Raw genomic sequence first — 19462 nt, forward strand, 5'->3', positions numbered from 1 at the left:
TAAACTTCTGTTGGACTTATTAGTCTTAAATCAACTGTGAAACTGCATCTAAAGTGATTGAAATGACAACAGAAAGCATTGTAACATTTGAATCTACTCCCAGAACACTCATGCCATCTCTTTATTGACAAAAAGGATTAGAGGATTGGTTTTATTTCTGATAAAGTTGCTACTGTGTACTGGTTATCATCAGTTTGAGTTCTAATTAGACATCTGTGAAAGTAAAATTTGTGTATGGCCATATTTAGCATTTCTCCAGGGATATGTGAAGAAGCATAATCCACAGTCTAATGTACTGCACTACAGACAGTGAAGATTGGAAAATAAGTGTGTGGGAAATCATCTGTCAGTTGTTGATTCAATAGTTAATTAATTAGTTAAAGAGTTAATAGTTAAAACAGAAAGACTTTTGTCTTCCAGTGTAAGAGTCTTACTTTCAGTTCTCTGCTGGCAGGAAAAAAATATTAATGTTACTAGTAATTTATATCTCCTTCGTACCCTACTCATGCCTTCTTTTCCTGATTGCAAATCAAGGTGTAGGCCTAGTATCAGTCTAATGGTTGCTTTTCTTCTCCAGAATACCATAGCACTATTGTTGAGCATGGAGGCGCTTTCCAAGATCTCTGCACAAGGCTTTCCCCTTTTGTTAGAACCAAAACGCTTTGCTTGTGCTTGCCCCCCTGAAGCTGGTTCTGTGCCACTTCAGAAAATAATTACCACTTGTCCCAATCTCTTTCTTTAGTACAGGCTTCAGTACTTGTACTACACGGTTTATCTGGGGACAGAGCAACAATTTGGCTAGATGTCTTAAGATGAGATTTCGGCTTGGTGGTCTGAATTTTTGGTGAACCTTTATTGTGTCTGAGTTCAGTTTCAGATTTTCTGCCCAGGCTTGGAACAAGTGAAGAGAATCCTAGAAATGTGTTCTATCTAGAAATAAACTATGCAGTGATAGCAGAAATTATAAGAATAACCTAGTGCATGCAAAAACAGACTTGCTTACTCAGGTAAATACAGACTTCTGAGCTAGTTGGAAGAGGAAGATGAAAGAAATGTTAAAGAGGCAGATGAAATATTCTGTGGGCAGGTGAGAGATGTCTCACAGTCGATAGTCTTCATTCTCAATTTACCAGATGCCTGCTGAAAATACAATACATTGGAGAGGAACCAGTCCAGGAGGTTCCTGGAAGATAATGCCCTGGCGCAGCTGGTTAGGATGTCAACAAGGTAGGGCACCCTACTGGAACTGTTGTTTGTGAGCAGAGGAGGACTGGTGGGTCATGTGATATGATGGTTGAAGGCTCTCTGGGCCACTGCAATGAGAAAATGACAGAGCTTTTCATTGTCAGAGAAGTATGAAGGTGCACCAGCAAAAGTGTAGGGGAAAATAGGTATTAATGATGACAAAAAGACTGAGGTGCCTTTTCTGAAGTGAAGCGGGCAATAATTGTAAAACCAGTTGTTCTCAAGGTACCCAGCCCCTGATCTGTAAGACAAAGAGGATGAGAATGAAACCCCCATGATTCAATGGCAAATAGTGTACTATGCCACTTACACATGCACAAGTCTGTGGGGCACATAGCGTCCACCCGTGGATACTGAAGAAGTCAGAGCCTGTGCCACATTCCATCATTTAGCAATAGTCCTGGTTAACCATGAAGATCCTGGTTGGCAAATATGACACTCTACTACACAGATGGTAAATGGTTCAAGGGAGGATCTGGGGAACTGTCAGGCTTGTCGGCTTGACCTCAGTGGTGGGCAAGGATATGGATGGAACATGCCATCCTGGGTGCTGTTATGTGGCACAAGCGGGACAGCCTGAGGATCAGGCCAAGCCAGCGTGGGTTTGTGAAAGGCAGGTCCTGCTTGACAAACTTAAGCTCCTAGTATAATAGGGTAGCCCACTTAATAGATGAGGGGAAGGCCTGTGAATGTTGTCGAACTGGACTTTAGTAAAGCCTTTGAAAAAGTTTTCCACTGCATTATCCTGGAGAAACTGGCAACCCATGGCAAGCCATGTATGATGCATGTATGCTTTGCTGGTTAGAAGGGGGTTGCTGGATGGCCAGGCCCAGAGAGTAGTGATGGTGTATGGAGTTGTATCCAGCTGGTGGCAGGTCACCTGTTCTATTCTGTAGGGGTCACTACTGGTGCCAGTCTTGTTTAATGCCCTCACTGATGACCTGGACAAGGAATCGAGTGCACCCTCAGTCAGTTTGCAGGTACACCAAGCTGGGTGGGAGTGCTGATCTGCTGGAGGGCAGGAAGGCTCTGCAGAGGGATCTGGACAGGCTGGATCATGGGCTGAGGCCAGTGGTGTGAGGTTCAGCAAGGCCCAGTGCTGGGTCCTGCCCTTGGGTCACAACAACCCCAGGCAGTGCCACAGGCTGGGGCAGAGTGGCTGGAAAGGACCTGGGGGTGCTGCTGACAGCGGCTGAACATGAGCCAGGCTGTGCCCAGGTGGCCAAGAAGGCCAAAGGCATCCTGGCCTGGATCAGCCATGGTGTGGGCAGCAGGGCCAGGGCAGGGATTGTCCCCCTGTACTGGGCACTGGTGAGGCCACACCTGGAATCCTGTGTCCAGCTCTGGGCCCCTCATGATAGAAAAGCCATTGAAGTCTCAGAACAATTCCAGAGAATAGCAATGGAGTTGGCTAAGAGTCTGGAGCATGATTCCTGTGAGGCTGGGAGAAAAGGAAGCTCAGCGGTGACCTTATCACTCTTTGCAGTAACCTGAAAAGAAGTTGTAGCCAGGTCAGGGTCAAGCAACGTGACAAGAGGCTATGGCCTCAAGTTGTACTAGGGGAGATTTAGATTGGATATTAGAAAGAATTTTTTCAGTGAGGATTGTCAGGTCCTGGAATGGGCTGCCTGTGGAAGGGGTAGAGTCAGCACCCCTATAGATATAGACATGGCACTTCAGGACATGATATAGTGGTGAACTTGGCAGTGCTGGGTTAACGATTGGAGTATATGAGCTTAAAGGTCTTTTCCAACCCAAATAATGATTCTGAACTTAGACTGTTATCATTTTGGCATTGAATATAGTCAGTAGGTCAGCTTGAAGCTTTAAAGGTTTTTTTGTGATTGTTTTCACATTGTCTGGTAACTGGTCTCCGTGTGGAGGATGATTAATAGAATTTGAAATAACAATTCTTGTACATCAAGGAGTTGCAGGTTTTTAGCCTAGTCTTCTGACTCTTTTGCATAATACTTTGCTTTCCTATCCATCACAATGTGCAAATCATGCAGTATTACATGTCCTCTTCGTCGTAGTGGGTCCTTGTGACTACAGGTTCTAAATAATTAGGAGTTCATCAACTTGATTTTGATGAATTTCAGTTCATTAAAATAATTTCCCTGGGTATTGTCATCATCCTTTGGAACATAATATTTCCTACCAGATCTTAGCAGATCTGAGAAAAGAGTAATATTTTAAAATTACAGTAAAATATATGATTATGAGAAGATCATCTTAATACTTCTGCTGTTTGGGTATGAAGAAGAACTTCAATCAGATTTAAAATAAAAGTGTTTTCATAAGAGGCATATGCTGCTTTTTATTGGAACTCTGCTGTTCCAAGTATGTTCCAAACAAACAATTCTTAAAAAAAAAAGGAAGTCAGAAATGTAAGAGCTCAAGCTGTTTCTTTGTAACAGTTATTAATGAGTTAAATCTGTTTCAAACTCAATATTCCTGTTGAATTCAATAGTACTGATCTGCATGTCTGTTAGCAGTCAAGGCAAGGATATTGAAGACTGAATCAATGAAGATTGAATTATCCTCCTGTTAGACGAAGCTTCTTCAGTGCAGGTTGCGATGCACTGGGATCAGGAAATTTCCTTTTATGTTGCCTGTCCTGTAGGCAAGGGAAGAATTCAGTTCCTGCTGGACTAGATATAGCATCCAGAGTTTTTAGTTTAGAATGTGAGTGCCACAAAGAATTGTGGGAAGAGAAGTAAGGAAATTAAAGTACTTCAGTTGCTATTGCATAAAATATCTATGAATTTGTAGCAGTCTGAATTTCTGCTAGTACAGTCCAGGGTAAGGAAGCAAAAAGGACCTTTGCATAATATCCACAGATGTTTTATTCAGCCATGCAGTGAGATGTTCAGGTCCCAGCACCTACACACATGGAGAGTCCAGCTTTGCGCTGCAAGGGCCTGGGGGGCTGACCCTGGTCTCAGGGTAGTACAAAGATGAGGACCAATCAGGGAATAGGGAGGAGTGGCTCAGGAACATAGGAACAGACCTAGGAACCAGGGGAAGAAGCCAATGGGGTCTAACAGCTTCTTGGGGGAAGCTTCTTGTGTCTCCCTAGACTAGGGAATATCCCCCAGGGTCTCCACATGAGTGTGCTAGGCATCCTGTAAAACATTGAGAGCAAAACTGGCGTCAAGTAATGAAACTTCCCTTCATATTTCTTATTTTTAAAAAAATTTTGGTGTCCATCCAAATTTGTAATGAAAACCAGAATAAAATGACGGGTTTAATTTATTATCACTTCTTTCCTCCCTCCTCACATCCTCCTACCTTTACTGAAGACATTTTTATGGATTCACTACACCTGAATTTTGACCAAGGCATGCAGCCTTTCCAAGTTTTTTGAAGACCTACATCTTAATTTAATTTCTAGTTATGTTCCAGAATTGCCAATTTTGGATCATAGGCTTTAATTCCAAAAAATACCTAAAATTGTTTGTTGAATAATAGTAAAGATATTTCATATGTCAGTACAACTTATTTCTAAGGAAATTTTGCATATATTATTAATCTGTTTTTCATGTCAGTGCTTGTACTGTTTAGAGCAAATGGGTAGAAAAGCCAAAAGCTATTTTTCAAAAAAATATATGAGTCTTTCATGAAACTGTGGTGTGGTACATTACTTTCTTAATGAATAAAACCTGTTGATACAAATATTCTGTGTATGTCCTTCTCATTTTGTCTTTTGATAGGTTGATGAAGTGGTGGATGAATACAGTGAAAATAATTTCTATGAATCTGATGAAGAACAGAAAGAGAAGGATCAGAAATTGAAAACCAGCTATACTATGGACCCGGATCATAGGCTGCTGTTACGAAATACAAAGCCCCTGCTTCAAAGCCGAAATGCTGCTGTATGTCAAATTCTTTTTGAATTAAAATGTTAAATCGCAAATAATCTAAATTTTAAAAATTTAAAAGATTGAAGAATAAAATTACTCCTCTTTAAAACTGGTGAAAATACCCTTTAGTAACTAGGAGAAGTGTGATGGATCTATTTTGAATTTAACTCAGCTTGTAAGTGAAACACCTAAACTGACTGTGATATGTGCTCCAAATAGTGCAGACAAACAATATACTAGAAAAGAGTATGAGAGCATTTGAATCCAACTTACATAGCATGTGATGACTCTACCAGAGGTAGCTCTTGAAGCAAAAACTCTCAACAATTAGGATGGCACAAACATGTACTGTTTATTGGTATGGATTTATGGAACAGATCTAAAAAGAAAATCATATTTGTTATTGATTCATTGATTTGTTCTTTCTTTTGAGTCTCACATTTTAAAAGTAGACGATTATACACCACATTTCTAGGGCTGTTGCCCTGGCAGCGTTCTACGATAGATACAACATTATAAGTATGGTATGTTAGATTATTTCCATGAGATTTTAAAATACAGGTAACTTTTTAGAACTGGAAAAAGCCATGCTCACGATGAATCATTATGATGTTAATCAGATCACAGAATATTAACTTTCTAACCTGAGCTTTTCATGTCAATCAGGACTAGATGTCTTTTGAGAGAAGACTTCCAATGATAATGAATATTCATGTCACTGTCCACCATGTCTGTATCACTGTCATATCACAGTCCACCATGATTAAGTCACCTTGCCACCTATTCTTAAAAAGCTAGATAGATCAGCTTATAGTTCTCCACTGAAACCTACTTTGAGATTCTAAATAATGAGTCTGACTCTTCTCAAAATCATTTATGATCTGCCAGCCCAACAGACTCTGGAAACAAGTTTATTAAATTTTTACAACTCTTTGTTAAAAATCACTGTTCAGTGTCTGTGATATTTCTTAATTTCATGCAAAGAACAAGTATAATTCATATGTTTGCCACCCCACTTCACTAAGAGGTTCAATTAGTTATTGCCCTTATTCCATAAATCATTTTCTTTATCAAATATGGTATTGATTCCCACACTTATGATCTTTAACTTTCTGGTATAAGTTAACTGAAATGTTAAAGTGCATTTTAGAAGGTGGTATCGAAATTATGCTACTTTGAATGGCTATTACAGGTTTACTCATACTATTTACAGAATTTACCTACCATTAGTTTACAGAATTTACCTACCATTAGTTTAATTAGTGGTTTCCATATGACCTTATGGTTTTTTGTCAGCAGTAAAAGATACCTGTGGTATATTGCTAAAAATCTTGAAGTTATTTCCTGGCTTTAGATGTTTTTAATTTCTTTTTATTGTTGAATAATAATTTTTCTTTCATTGGTACAGGATTTAAGATACCACATGAAGTGTTACTATGAGGGCTTTAATTGGAGTCTCTATGATTTGTTTTGTTTGAAACAGAGAGTTTATCATGACACTGTTGTGGAAAAGGTTGTGACATGACACTCACTAGCATAAAGATCATATTTTGTCTCTTATTTATGAGAAAATCTGAGAAGAAAAAAACAGGTTTTAAGTTACTTATGTCTCAGTCTTCTGTTTTGTTAGGATATTGGTATACACCCCTGTAGCTTTTGCTTTCTGTTGGATTTGATACTTTAAAATTTCCAGTAAAGACAGCTGTTCTTTTATAAATTGCATGATAGAATAATAGAATGAAAGGTTTTGAGTGGAAACTAGATAAAAGATGATACTGAACCTGTAGTAATAAAGGAAAAGCACTTTAGAAAAACTTGTAAAGACTATTTCTCCATTGCTTTGTACAGCCAATGTTAGCAATGCTGATATATCAAGGATGGTGTCGCTCTGTTTGTGATTTAAATTGCCTAATGCTTTTTCTCTTTGTCCCTATTTCTATGACCTTCTACCTATTATAGTATAGAGTAAATACTGGGAGGAAGTAAAGGCACTTAATTAGTAAAAATATATTTATTCCTGTGTTCTTCCTCAGACTGCTTTGTTGATTTCAAAGACCACAGGTATGCACTTTGCTTTTGGAAGGAGAGTGCGCTGGTAGTCCTGCAGGTCTGAAGCAAATGTGGTAGGTACAAATGATGACTTGAAGTTAACATGCTGCTCTGAATGTTCTTCCTTTAGGTGGTAATGGCAGTTGCACAGCTTTACTGGCATTTGGCACCAAAATCTGAAGCTGGTATTGTTTCTAAGTCATTGGTGCGTTTACTCCGTAGTAACAGGTAGGTGAAGTCCATACTTGATATCACTGTGTGAAATTTTTTGTGCATATTTTTTAGCTATAGTTATAAGAATGTAATATTACAAAATTAATTTGATTTTTAAATTCTCCTGTAATACTCACTTTCACTCAACAAATGAGGATCACTAAAAGTCATTCCATCATTTTTGATATCCTGTCCAGGAATCATTGATTATTGTGTTTCATTCATATGATTTTTGCTCTGACAAGAACATGCCTGCCTAGTTAGTATTTAAATGGAGTCAGTACTGTTTTTTTTAATATCTTGATGTTTTCTAAATTATTGGAAATTTTGTTTTGTTGAGTTCCTTACTGTCTTGCTAAGCACTAAAGTAGTCTTCTGATGTATATTTTGCTTTCCTGCACTGTAACACAAATCTCAAAATGGGTGAGTTTAGAAGGGATCACTGGATATTGTCTAGTCCGACTTCCTACTCAGAGAGGGTCTCCTGAAACACAGTACTCAGGACTGTGTCCATTCAGCTTTTGGATATCTCAGGAGAAGGAGACAACATATGTGTTAAAATTGATATTGCCACTTGATACTGCTGTGTCTTCTGTGTTTCCTTAATGCTTGGATGGTTTTTAAAGAACAAGTTTATATTTAATTCAGAACATTCTGTTTTGACTTTGTCATATTCAATAGTATTTTGTCTGTTTTTCTATGAAAGGTCTTGTCAGCTACATTTCATAAAAGTGTTGGTGCTATTTTTTCATTTGTATTTCATAGTTTTTATGTAGTGTGCCAATATTTTCTGCACAGAAGTGTTTTTCTTCCCTATTCAGTTTTTAGATTTTGAACTTCCATGTATTTGTATGAAAAGCCTTGAAGGGTTTACATGAGACAGTATTAATTAGTTTTAGAAAAACTTTTTAACTAAAAAATTATTTTTGGCTGGAACTTCATTGTGAGAATAATTTTTAAATCAGTTTTGTCAAACAGACACAAAGGTTTTTCAAAAACCCTCACTTCTGTGTGTCTGGCAAGATTACTCATCCTAGATATACATTAACTTTTGTCTGCCCTGCCATCAAAGAGCTGTTTCTCTGTAAAAGTTCTACAGCTCAATATCTCTATTGTTTAAAAGTTGGTAAAGAAGTAAAATGGGACTAGGTAGAGTATTCAGTCTTTTATTTCAGATAAGAATGAATCCCTGTTGTTGTTGTGTTTGGCTTTATAGTACAGTATTCCTCCCATTCTCTTTATGTGAAGATGAGTAAAGTGCCTAAGGCAATTGGCAGATAATGTATAGACTCATAATCACAGGCTGAAAGGATCATTTGTATGTGGTTTATTGCTTCTTTATACTCAAGTTTCATTAAAAGAAAAGTTACTTCTTTCATGTATCTCAACAAGTTCCTTAAATGACACTAGTTTTCTGATTTTTTCTGTCTTGAGTGGCTTTTCTGTTTTCTGTTACCATTCTGGGTGAAACACTTTTGCTTTTAGAACCACTTCAAAATAAGCTTTTGCTGTTTGCCCTTGAAGTTATTTGCCTGTGGCCTTCAAATTAATATCAACTAAGCTATAATCTAGTTAGGGTGAGCGTGCCCAAAAGAGCATCTCATAGCAATTTCCAGTCTTGTTTCATCATGTGTAGCTGACTATTGCCATGCACCTATGTAAGAATTGCATAAAATTGGTTTAAAAGGTCTTAAGTAGTTCTCTATTATCACTTTTCTTTGTGAGCAATAGCTGTAATTACCTTAGGGCTATTAGACAGTTTTGAGTAAGAGGAGATAATGGTTATTATGATTTCTCAGTAGGATGAGGTTTGCAGCATGCAAAGATTTGAGCACTTGTGGTTCAGAAAAGTTGTGTGTAAGGTATTACTTAGTTTTTAAGCAATTGGTGGCACAAAATCTGCACTTTAAAAGCTTCAGACTAGTATCCAGATTTCTTTTTGCTCACTCATGTTGAGGCTTTTAAACTCACACATTAATGATGAGAACGCCCTCTCCAAACATATTTAATGTTTTTGTGTTATAGTATTGTCTATCTCTTGCAAAGTCTGTTATGTAAAAGTGTTAGATTTTTATGTCTGCCAGTGTATACCCTTGAGCCACAGGAGATCCTGGCACATTTAAAGAATTTTTAGAAAAAATTATAAGAGAAAAATGTCCTAGTGTTTCTTGCTAATTTTGCAAGGATTAACTGTTCTTATAATTAATGCAGTTATTTGAACTCTGCAAGTAAAGCTCGTATGTTTTTATTCTCAGCTCTGTCATCCTGAAATATTTATTTCAAGAAGGTGGATAAAATATAAGGCTTTTGTAAGCTGTTTCCATTATATTAAAATTATAAATGTAGTTCTGATTTGAATAAATACAGCCTACAAAAGGTTCCATTGCACTGGAGTCAGTGAGTATTTTTGCATATTGGAGTTACAAAAAATGAGAGCCTGGTTTCATTATGTGTCTCTCTTCTGTGAATCAAATGATAAAGCTAGCAGTTGGCAATAACCTTTAACTTCTATGTTTGTGTCAAAACAAAAGGATAACTAACTTGATGTTCAAAGTGGAATTGAACTTTGTTTACTGTGTTGAGTTATTCTATGTATCAGTAATTTTGTGGAATGACACTTACTTTTCTTTTCACATTCTAGAGAGGTGCAGTATATTGTCCTGCAAAATATTGCCACTATGTCAATTCAGAGAAAGGTATACCCTATTTAGATTTTTTTAAATCACACTGTATACGAAAAACAGGAGAGTTACTTAAATATATTCTGATTTTCAGGGCATGTTTGAACCTTATCTGAAGAGTTTCTATGTTAGATCAACTGATCCAACTATGATCAAAACACTCAAGGTGAGTTTATTAAAGGCAAATTTTTTTGTGTACTGCTAGACTAATCAGTTTGCAACAGAAAGGTAAAATGCTTTTCACTGGTATGACACAGGTCATTCTGTGCTGTTTCTTTATCTCACTAAGAGGTATGGAGGCCTTCAGTGAAGTCCACAAGGGGCCTTCAGGCTTGTCAGGCTATGTGAAAGTTCCTGTTACTGTGTTGCAGGTGGAAGAGTGGCTATGTTTTCCACTAGAGCTTTTAGGACCTTTCAGTGATAGAGAGCATTATAATTTTTTTTTCAACCAGGTATTCTAACATTGAGAGTTTGACTATTTCATGGGAGGAAAAGAGTCTTTAATACTGTTAGCTTAAAAAGAATGTAAGTCTTTTCCTCTGTACAAAATGAGGCAGTGTTTGAGTCCTAAATTTTCTTTGAAGTCAGCATTTGACAGGAGAAGTACTTTACACTTTCTTCAAGGCCACTTCTCAATGCATGTTTCCAGCTGTTGTCTTGTTGTTTTCTCTGTAGTAATTCTTTAAGAAATGTGAAATCCTTGAGAAAACAATGGCTAAAAACGTGTCTACTATTACGTGCCTTTTCTCTTCTTTTGCTTTAGATTATCATAGGTGCTTATGTTTAGGAGTGGAAGGTAGTTTTCTTAAAGAAACTTTTTTTTTCCCTTATCTTCATTTTACATGCATATTGCACTTGTATGTGCAAGATTGGTGTAGTACAAGATGGCTATGCCAAAACTATCATGTTTACATAAAAAAAATACATATTTTTGTATTTTATACCAACAATAAGACTTAAGTAAATTTGAGGCAGTTGGAAACAAAAATATATTCTATACATTTTAGGAATATTGTGAGAAATACCTTACTGTTGTCTAAGAATAGTCAGTCCAAAAATAATAGAAAGTTGATGTATTTAAATTCCCATAATGATTGATAATATATTGGAGAAGAGGTGGAGAAGTAGAAATTGTGGTTTGTCCTTTCATTGTTTCATTTGTTTCATGAAGGCTAAAAAATTTAGAAGACCCTAAACTTTTACATATGTGAAAAAATCTTGTAGTTTTCTTCCTCTTCTACGTCAGTAGTTCAACCCTACCTATTTCAAAATAGAATGGTGAGACTCATGGCTGTAATTAATATGTAGGAGCACCCTTGAATTTATCCCCTGTGCTGTTTGGATTTCTGGGTTTTTTTATTTTCCAACATTAAGTTTGCTTTTTTGATCACTGGTTAGCATTGAGCTTAGCATTAAGCTTTCACAGTACCCTATTTTAATTACAAATTCTGAACAGTTAAGGTTTTTTCCCTATTATGAGCATTACTTTGCAGACGTGTCAATTTTTTTTTTCTGTTTTATTATCCAGTCTTCTAGTATTTGGAACTCTTGTACAGATTTTCTTAGTCAGCCTTTGTCTTCATATCCCTGAAAATTGTAGTGTCAGTTGAAAATTTTGTCAACTGTCTTCCCCTTATTTTCACAGTTCATATGTGAAAAAGGCCAGTGAAGATATTTGTGATTTTCCATTGATAGCCACCCTATAAAACAATCTCCTTTTCTCTTGCATGTTTCTCTTTTTCATTAATCCTCTTGCTTTCTATGCTATTCTAGATACATATCTTTAAGAGCCTTTTGTGATGTGTCTTAAGAAATTGTTTTGGAGTACAGGTGGACTATACCATTTGAGTATCCTTTTCTGGATGCCTCCAAGTCAAAACATGCCAACATATTTCTGAGGCATGACTTCCCTTTGGAGAGACAGGGTTGTGTTTTCAGTTTACTTCATTCAAAGTTGAAACAGCCTGGAAGCATAGCATCTTAACAATCTATGCCAAGTGTTGTATATCATTCTTTTATTCACCAGGAACAAAGAGGAGGGCTTCCAGGGTCTGATGGTGTTGGTATTGAATAAGATCTGAGGAATCTCATAGATGCAAATGTTTTTTCCTGAGTTTAAAAGTCTTTTATTACAGTTCATCTGAATATAATGGCCAGTTTTTTTGTCCCCTGATGCAGTTGGGACTTCCGTTATTTCTTCTTAAACTGCTGTGTGGTTCTTATATGCTAAGGCCTGTTGTATGGAAAAGCTGACAGAAGTATTTCAACCCTATTTGATATGCAATGAAACACTAAAGCTCGGGCTCATAAAAAATGCATCACTGAACCTCAGAGTCCGGCTTTGTAAACTTTGCAAGTACTTGCAAGGAAAATATGCCTCCTGAGCACAATGGTGGTACCAGTTTGCACTGATATCTAGTATACTCTGTTGAATTCTGCATGGTATTTTTAATATATGTTTTATATACAATAAAAGTATGGTGTACATGTGGTACTGTTTATAATATTTTAACTTCTGACAATATGACTGGGTTTTTTTCTTGTAGCTTGAAATCATGACAAATTTAGCAAATGAAGCCAACATATCCACTCTGCTTCGAGAATTTCAGGTTTGTGCAAGTGTATTCTTTTTATAATCTTTTTATATTTATGACCTCTTTTTCTACTGTCAGATGTTTCTCCTTGGCTTAATTTTTTTTAGTCTAAGTATTTACGGGGATGAAATGTTCCAAATATGGAAATTAAAGCATCTCATACCATAATGGATAAAGGAGCTATTTGTATATGGAAAGGAATCCAAATATTTTGTTTCTCTCTCTCCTTCCAGCTACCAAAAAACAAAAGGAAAAAAGTGATGAGAAGAATTCAATCATTCCATATTCTTAAACACAAATTCCAGCAACTTGACTGTCACTATAAGTCACTGTATGACAGGGTCTTAATTTTAGCAGTATTTGGCCATTAGTATTTGTTGCCAAACATCATTTCCATAAGTCATTTGATAAAATTGTGTTTATTGTCTCCGGTATTTTTATATATCAGCAAGATCTTCTGCCTATATTGTGAAACAGTGTCTGTCCTTTCTTTCTTCTTTGCTTGTGGCATCTATTTGCATTGCTTCAGTTCTCTGGCTGGATTTCTGTGAAAGGTACTGGTTCTCAGGCAGGTAGGTTATTCATAGTTTCACAGATGCTCCTAGTTAAATGAACTGAAACCTCTCTGAAGAGAGAGCTCATCAGCTCCTCCAACCTTGCACACAAACTAATGGCTGGTTTTGGGTAACTGCGCCCTGCCCCAAGCTTTCTTGAAATCAGAGGTTTGCATGACTGTGGGTGACCAAAGCTTGCAAGAAAATGTCTTCTACAAGTGACAATGAGGTGAAAAATTATAACTTCTAATGTGCATTGTAGCTTTCGAAGTTTAATTTATTATACAGTATGTTTACCTTATGAGAATAATATGGTAAGTCTTTGTTTGATAAGAGTTATATATTGACTAACAAAAATCCTGTCTCTTTAGACTTATGTGAAAAGCCAAGACAAGCAGTTTGCTGCAGCTACGATTCAGGCTATAGGCAGATGCGCGACTAACATCACTGAAGTGACTGACACGTGCCTTAACGGCCTTGTCTGTTTGCTGTCCAACAGGGATGGTAAGTTAAAGTTCTCTTTGTTTTCTGGATAGCTGATAGCATGAAACGTTTTCTTAGAGAAAACCACACAAAGCTTCAGATCGCATCAAGAAGTGAGAGTTGATTTCTATAATAATTTGGCTGACAACTGGATAAAAATCCTGCACTTCCAAAGGCTCTGGTATTCACTGCGTAGTTATTTTCTCTTCTGATAGAGAAATTAATTAATCGTGGCCCTCAATTACCTGTTTACCTACTTTTTCTTAAAATTCTGTGATTATTAAAGCGTACTGTTTTGATTAGCATAGGTAGCAATAGTTAGAAGCTAAGTTGTGTCAAAGCAGTTAGCCTGTAGAGGGTGCTGAAAGCTTGGAATTTTTTTTTTCGTAGTGCATCAATGCCTAAATGAAATCACATATTAAATAGTTTTAGGATAAATGGCCCCAAATTTGGCTTGTTTTTGTACTCTAGCCTTATGTTATTTTTGGATAGCGAAACAAAGTTTCAAATCACTGGGGAACACAACAAGGAGCAGATAAAGTCAAAGAGGGTATAGCAGCGCAGTAAGCCAATACCTAATGATATTGTATTTTCTTACTAGTTACCAATGAATATGGCAATCTTATTTTATAAGAAGTCAGTAATATGTGTTAATAAATAATGTCAGGAAGGAGCAAAAGCATAATTGTGGAGTGTCCTGGAGTAGTTCAAATACTTCAAAGAACTTGGCTGTTACTGCTCTTGGCTTTGAAAAGCAGCGTTCATGCCTCAGTATATCCTCTGGACATATTTTTCATGGTAATCCCAAAAAAGCCTTTATTAGGGACATCATTTTATCAGCATATATTTGGCCAGTGACCCACTAATACACATAGAGCTTTCTCTTATTTGTTTTATGAAGTAAGTTGTCACTCTCAACCACCTCATCTTGTATCAGAAATTCTTGAGTGGCCTCAGTGTATAGCTTTGTATTTTTAATATGTGTAACTGTCATTTCTTAGTGCTGTAGATCTTATTTCTGTTTAAGCCTTTCTGATTGTCAGTTGCATTTAAAATGTCTTCTTATATCGTGTTACAAAGCTGTGTCTGCACAGTGCACCTTCTTGTATTATATTCAGCAACAGCCATAGTAAAAATACAAGCTTCAAAGGTTGTTCTTGATTTTGCCTGATTCTTCTAGAGATCTTCCTCTAGTGAGTAGGCTTTCTTCAGCATGTATGAATCTCCATATTTCTTCTGTTTTAAATGAAATAATAAATCTGTCACTTCAGAATACAGATTTTGTTACTTAGCAATCTGTTTTCTTGCTTTGTTTTTGTTTTGCTAAGAAGGAACCAAGATAAGGGGAAAAAGTGTTTTTCCTTTTATCATAGATTGTCAGTTTACTATATAGAGTGATTCAATATGTGTATATATGTATATATTTATATACACACATATATGCATGTGCATGTATACAAAAGTCTGTCTCAACAAGATTAGTTTTCATGTCTGTTTGTAAGTAGTTGTCTAGCAAATAAAATTATCTTCTTGTGCTTACTGTTCTGAAAGACTGCAAAGGATCTATTGAGGATCTTTTAAACCTGGCAGCTGGCAAATTGCTTTACCATAGCTGCAGTGTCTTTATTCCTTCTTTCAAGGAAGGAAGAGAGTGGCATAATTTACATGGTACCTTTCCCCAGGTGGCAGGAAATTACTGATAGTCACAGCTTACTGAATGTAAGTGTTTTGGCATGGTAAGGGAATAAAAAAGAGATTTAGCATAGTGGATGAGAATAGCTTTAAGAGTCTTGGTTAATATTGCCTTCCCCCAACTTTTAGTGTTAAAGTATGCAAGCAATCTGTTTGTTCCGCTGCTTCTTTCGTGGTCATTTGAAGCCTGGAAGTAGTCCTGCTGCTTTGTGTAGCATGAAGCACAAGCTGGTAGGTCCAGCAGGTTCTGAGGTCTGTGACAGCAGAGTCACCTGTGCTTTCTCTGTACTATTTTCTTATTATGAAGAATTCATTTGAGTGCAGAAGAGAGATGATCATATTAATTTTACCAAACCATAACAGAATCCTGAAGTACTAGTTTGTGGGAAAAGTGTCTTCTGATTCCATGTGCTGGTAACTGTGGATACAGCCCAACGCTTGGGATATCTTGGCTATATCTGGCTACAAGAGCTTTACAGTTAATCATTCTGCACCTTGGGTGATAAGAGGCAGGACATTGTTCCAGAAACAAGGATATCAAGAACTGCTCTTGAAATTTTCTTTGCTCACTTACAAGTGACTTAAAGTCAGACTTTCCCTACTCGGGAAAGCTGCGGTATATGGTGAAAAAACATGGACAATATTTGAACTACAGAAGCACAACAGAATTTAGAAATTTCAGTGATGAGATGCCTTAGTGAATGATTATCACAAGCTAAACTTGACTGACTCCTGAAGAAACTGTTTTTGTGAAGTCATGTTGAGGACTGAGAATTATTTTCCTTTCTCATCTGGTGAAGGAAGGACAAAAAGAAATGTTGCTTTCTTTCTCTAATGTGACATTTGGCATTTGACCAGTTCATTTCCTTTAAGCGATTATATCGATAGTTTCAACTGACTGTTGGGCCCACTGTAACATAAAAGTAATTTTAGATGTTAGAGACACATTATAGGAATTATACAGGGATTATAGAAAGTCTCTTGTCTGACTGTACTGCATATACTAGAAATCCTGCAGGTTTTTCATAGATGGGTGATTTCCATTTTCCATTTAAAATTGCTGGTTGTACGTAAGCATGGTTGTAGAATGTATAGCTAAAACATTTTTTGCCCTGCAATTCTATATGAAATTGCAAGTCATAAAATTACTGGAACTGTTAATGCAGCTGGTAACTAGTATATATCTCTTCAAATTACTGTTAGAATGGCATAAAAGAAAAGCAACTTGTAGCATCCAGTTTATATGTATTAATAGGGTTTCTGAGATTTGTTATTGATGTTATAAGGATGGAAAAGTTAACAAGTTAAAATCTGAAACTTTGGCTAGTTCTGAGAAGCAGGAAGTTAGGTCACTCGGGGTAATTGGCTGTAGTGATTGGCTTATAGTTTGTTTTTAACCCTAATAGCACTGTTAGTAACCCTAATAACAGAATGGTTTGTGTTGGAAGGGACCTTTAAATTTCATGTAGTCCAGCCTCCCTGCCATGGGCAGTGACACGTTGCACAGACCAAGTGGCTTGGAATTCCATCTAACCTGACCTTGAATGTTTTTGGGGAAGGAGCACCCACCAAAATGGCATCCTTCCCAAAACCACTTGATGCAGTTTTGCTGCTGTTAAAAAAGGTGGTTATACAAACTATAGACTGTGGATAAATTAGTCTTCACTTGTGTGTTTTAGTTGCTGCAAGGATGGGTTAATGTAAGTGAAAGAAAATTTGATGTAACATTAATGATTTCAAATGTTGTATTTCAGAATTCATTTTTTAAATGTTCTCTGGTAATATACTCCATGCTGAGATGATTTTCTAAGGTTCTGTTATCATGCGGCCCAATTCTCAATTATGGAAGAAGTCTTTAATTTTGTTCTACAGTTTACTGTCTGCTGCATTGTTAATTTTTTTGCATACATCATTATTTGACAAACTGGAACAGTGTATGACTGAGTATATTTTAAGTTTTTGAGAAGCTGTCAGGCTGCAGGATCTTCAGAGATTGTCCTACTTAGTCAATTCTACATTGCTTCAAAATTGTTAGAAGAAACTAAGATTTTTACTATGACTTGAAAATTGAAACTGCTGGTACCCTATGTAGTCTTTATCAATAAAGGCATTCCTGATCAGATTTTCTGTGATTTTCAGTCTTTATTTTAAGAATTCAATTTACTTTTTATAATCCTGTAGATATGATTTAGACTGTTTCAAAATTCTTGTATTCATTTATCATTGCCTTGTATGGCCTTCCTCTTTGATAATTCTAGTAGGAATTATATTTTTTAATTTTCTTACTGCACATTCAGAATGTTAGTTTTATCTCTCCTTCTAATATTTTGCTGGAGTTTATTATGGTTTTGAACATAAGTGTTTCTCTTTTATTTCTGCTCATTTTTGGTATCTTTTGTTTGCACAAAGGGAATCTCACAGAGTATGACTATGCCAATCCTTATTCTCATACAAATGCATTTTGATTTTGTTTGTACTTTTTTTCCCAGTATCTAGACTTTCATAAAATAACCATACTAGTCTACAATTTCTACAATTGTGATTAACAAATTGTTTACAATTCTCGTTTATTTTCTTTAAATTTGCTTCCACACATAGCATGAAATAGTTCCTATGGTGACACCTCATCTGCTGCAGTTGATATTACCATAGTCAGTTTACATTGTCAACAAGTGTTTGTAGTAATGACTTCATGTGCTCTCATTTTTTTGGGTTCAGTTTTATTTTTCTTGACTGAAACACTGAATGACAAAAGTTGCCATTCCAATTTTCCCCAGTATAAATATTCCAGACTGTAATTTTCAAGTTTCAAGAACTGGCTTCCTATTTTAATATCTGGAAAAATACAGTATAAATTAAATTGATCTGTAGGATTATGCAAGACCTTGAGATGTTAACCTTGCTTCAAGAAGTTAGTTTAGAAAAATGACAGATGTCATGTCAAATAAAAGATGACACAAAAAGCTACGAGCTAAAATCTAAGCACTGCAGATGCAAATGACCTAATGATATGCTCAGAGCTCTTGAAAAGCTTTTCTCCATAAAGAAGTTTGCTTTCTCAAAAAAAAACCTGAAACAACAAGAAAACCCCCCAAAATTTAGGCATCTCTGCCCAATACTGTTCTATTGAACTTTGAGCATGCTTGATTGCTGAATGAATGCTCCACGTGTAAGATTAATTCAGACATAAATGAGGGAATACCTCTGTTTAACAAATGGTAGTTAGACTTCTTCATCTTTCCTTACATGAGTTTACTCTTGCGTGGAAGCTTGCCTCTGCTCATGTGGGGTCTTTTAAGTTCAAAAATTGTACATTTCATACAAGTTGATCAGACTGTGAATGTTACTTGTTGCAGTAGTTAAGCACTCCAGTGCATGACTTTGGCATGAATCTTACAACAGCTTGCTATTTAGAAGCTTCATTTGAAAGTACTAGAGATTAGGTTACAGACCTGAGAGAAACTGTTTATATGCAAAAACATTCTTTGCATTTAGAAAAAATGCAAAGGAGACGTTTAGATATTTCTCTAGCGTATGAATGAGCTGTTAATTTTAATGCAAGCATTTTTATTCTCATTGCAGACTGCAAATTACTTTTGAATATGCATAATTTTAATGAAAATCAGATTTTTTTTTACACTCTTCCTCAGTTTTATGGGAAAAATCTGAATTGCAGCTATATTAAAAAGCAGTTTCATACAGTATATACTAGGTTGGTATTTTTACATTTAGAATGTTTGTGTCCTCTTTTTGCTGGTTGTAACGTGATTCAGGAGGCTGAACTTATATTACTTAGTAGAACAGTAAAATACTCTTTCTTACCAAATTAATATAATTCAGTTCTGGAAAGCGTATTTGGAAAGCTTTTACATCTTTTACAATCAATTATTTATGGCTTTTTCTTTTGCATAAATGCTTTTTAAATTAATAATTTGTTTTGTCTAAAACAGAAATCGTAGTTGCTGAAAGTGTTGTTGTCATTAAGAAACTGCTGCAAACCCAGCCGGCACACCATGGTGAAATTATTAAGCATATGGCCAAACTCTTGGATAACATTACAGTGAGTATTTGTTCACTCTTACTTCCCT

At 36.2% G+C, this 19462-nt stretch overlaps 1 protein-coding gene across 5 annotated transcripts in view; it reads left to right on the forward strand.

The window, feature by feature from the left end:
• AP3B1 (adaptor related protein complex 3 subunit beta 1) overlaps positions 1-19462 on the forward strand; it is a 154949-nt gene that overhangs the window by 51463 nt on the left and 84024 nt on the right. For all 5 annotated transcript variants that reach the window (XR_010352186.1, XM_064403014.1, XM_064403015.1 and 2 more), the window contains exons 8-14: positions 4959-5120; positions 7288-7385; positions 10012-10066; positions 10146-10217; positions 12598-12660; positions 13571-13703; positions 19325-19434. Coding sequence is in view for 4 of the 5 variants with exons in the window: in XM_064403014.1 (XP_064259084.1) it covers positions 4959-5120; positions 7288-7385; positions 10012-10066; positions 10146-10217; positions 12598-12660; positions 13571-13703; positions 19325-19434 (693 nt within the window). In the remaining variant the exon portion in view is untranslated. The remainder of the gene's footprint in view (positions 1-4958; positions 5121-7287; positions 7386-10011; positions 10067-10145; positions 10218-12597; positions 12661-13570; positions 13704-19324; positions 19435-19462) is intronic.

The sequence above is a fragment of the Passer domesticus genome, chromosome Z (assembly GCF_036417665.1).
Source record: "Passer domesticus isolate bPasDom1 chromosome Z, bPasDom1.hap1, whole genome shotgun sequence".
Taxonomy (NCBI): Eukaryota; Metazoa; Chordata; class Aves; order Passeriformes; family Passeridae; genus Passer; species Passer domesticus.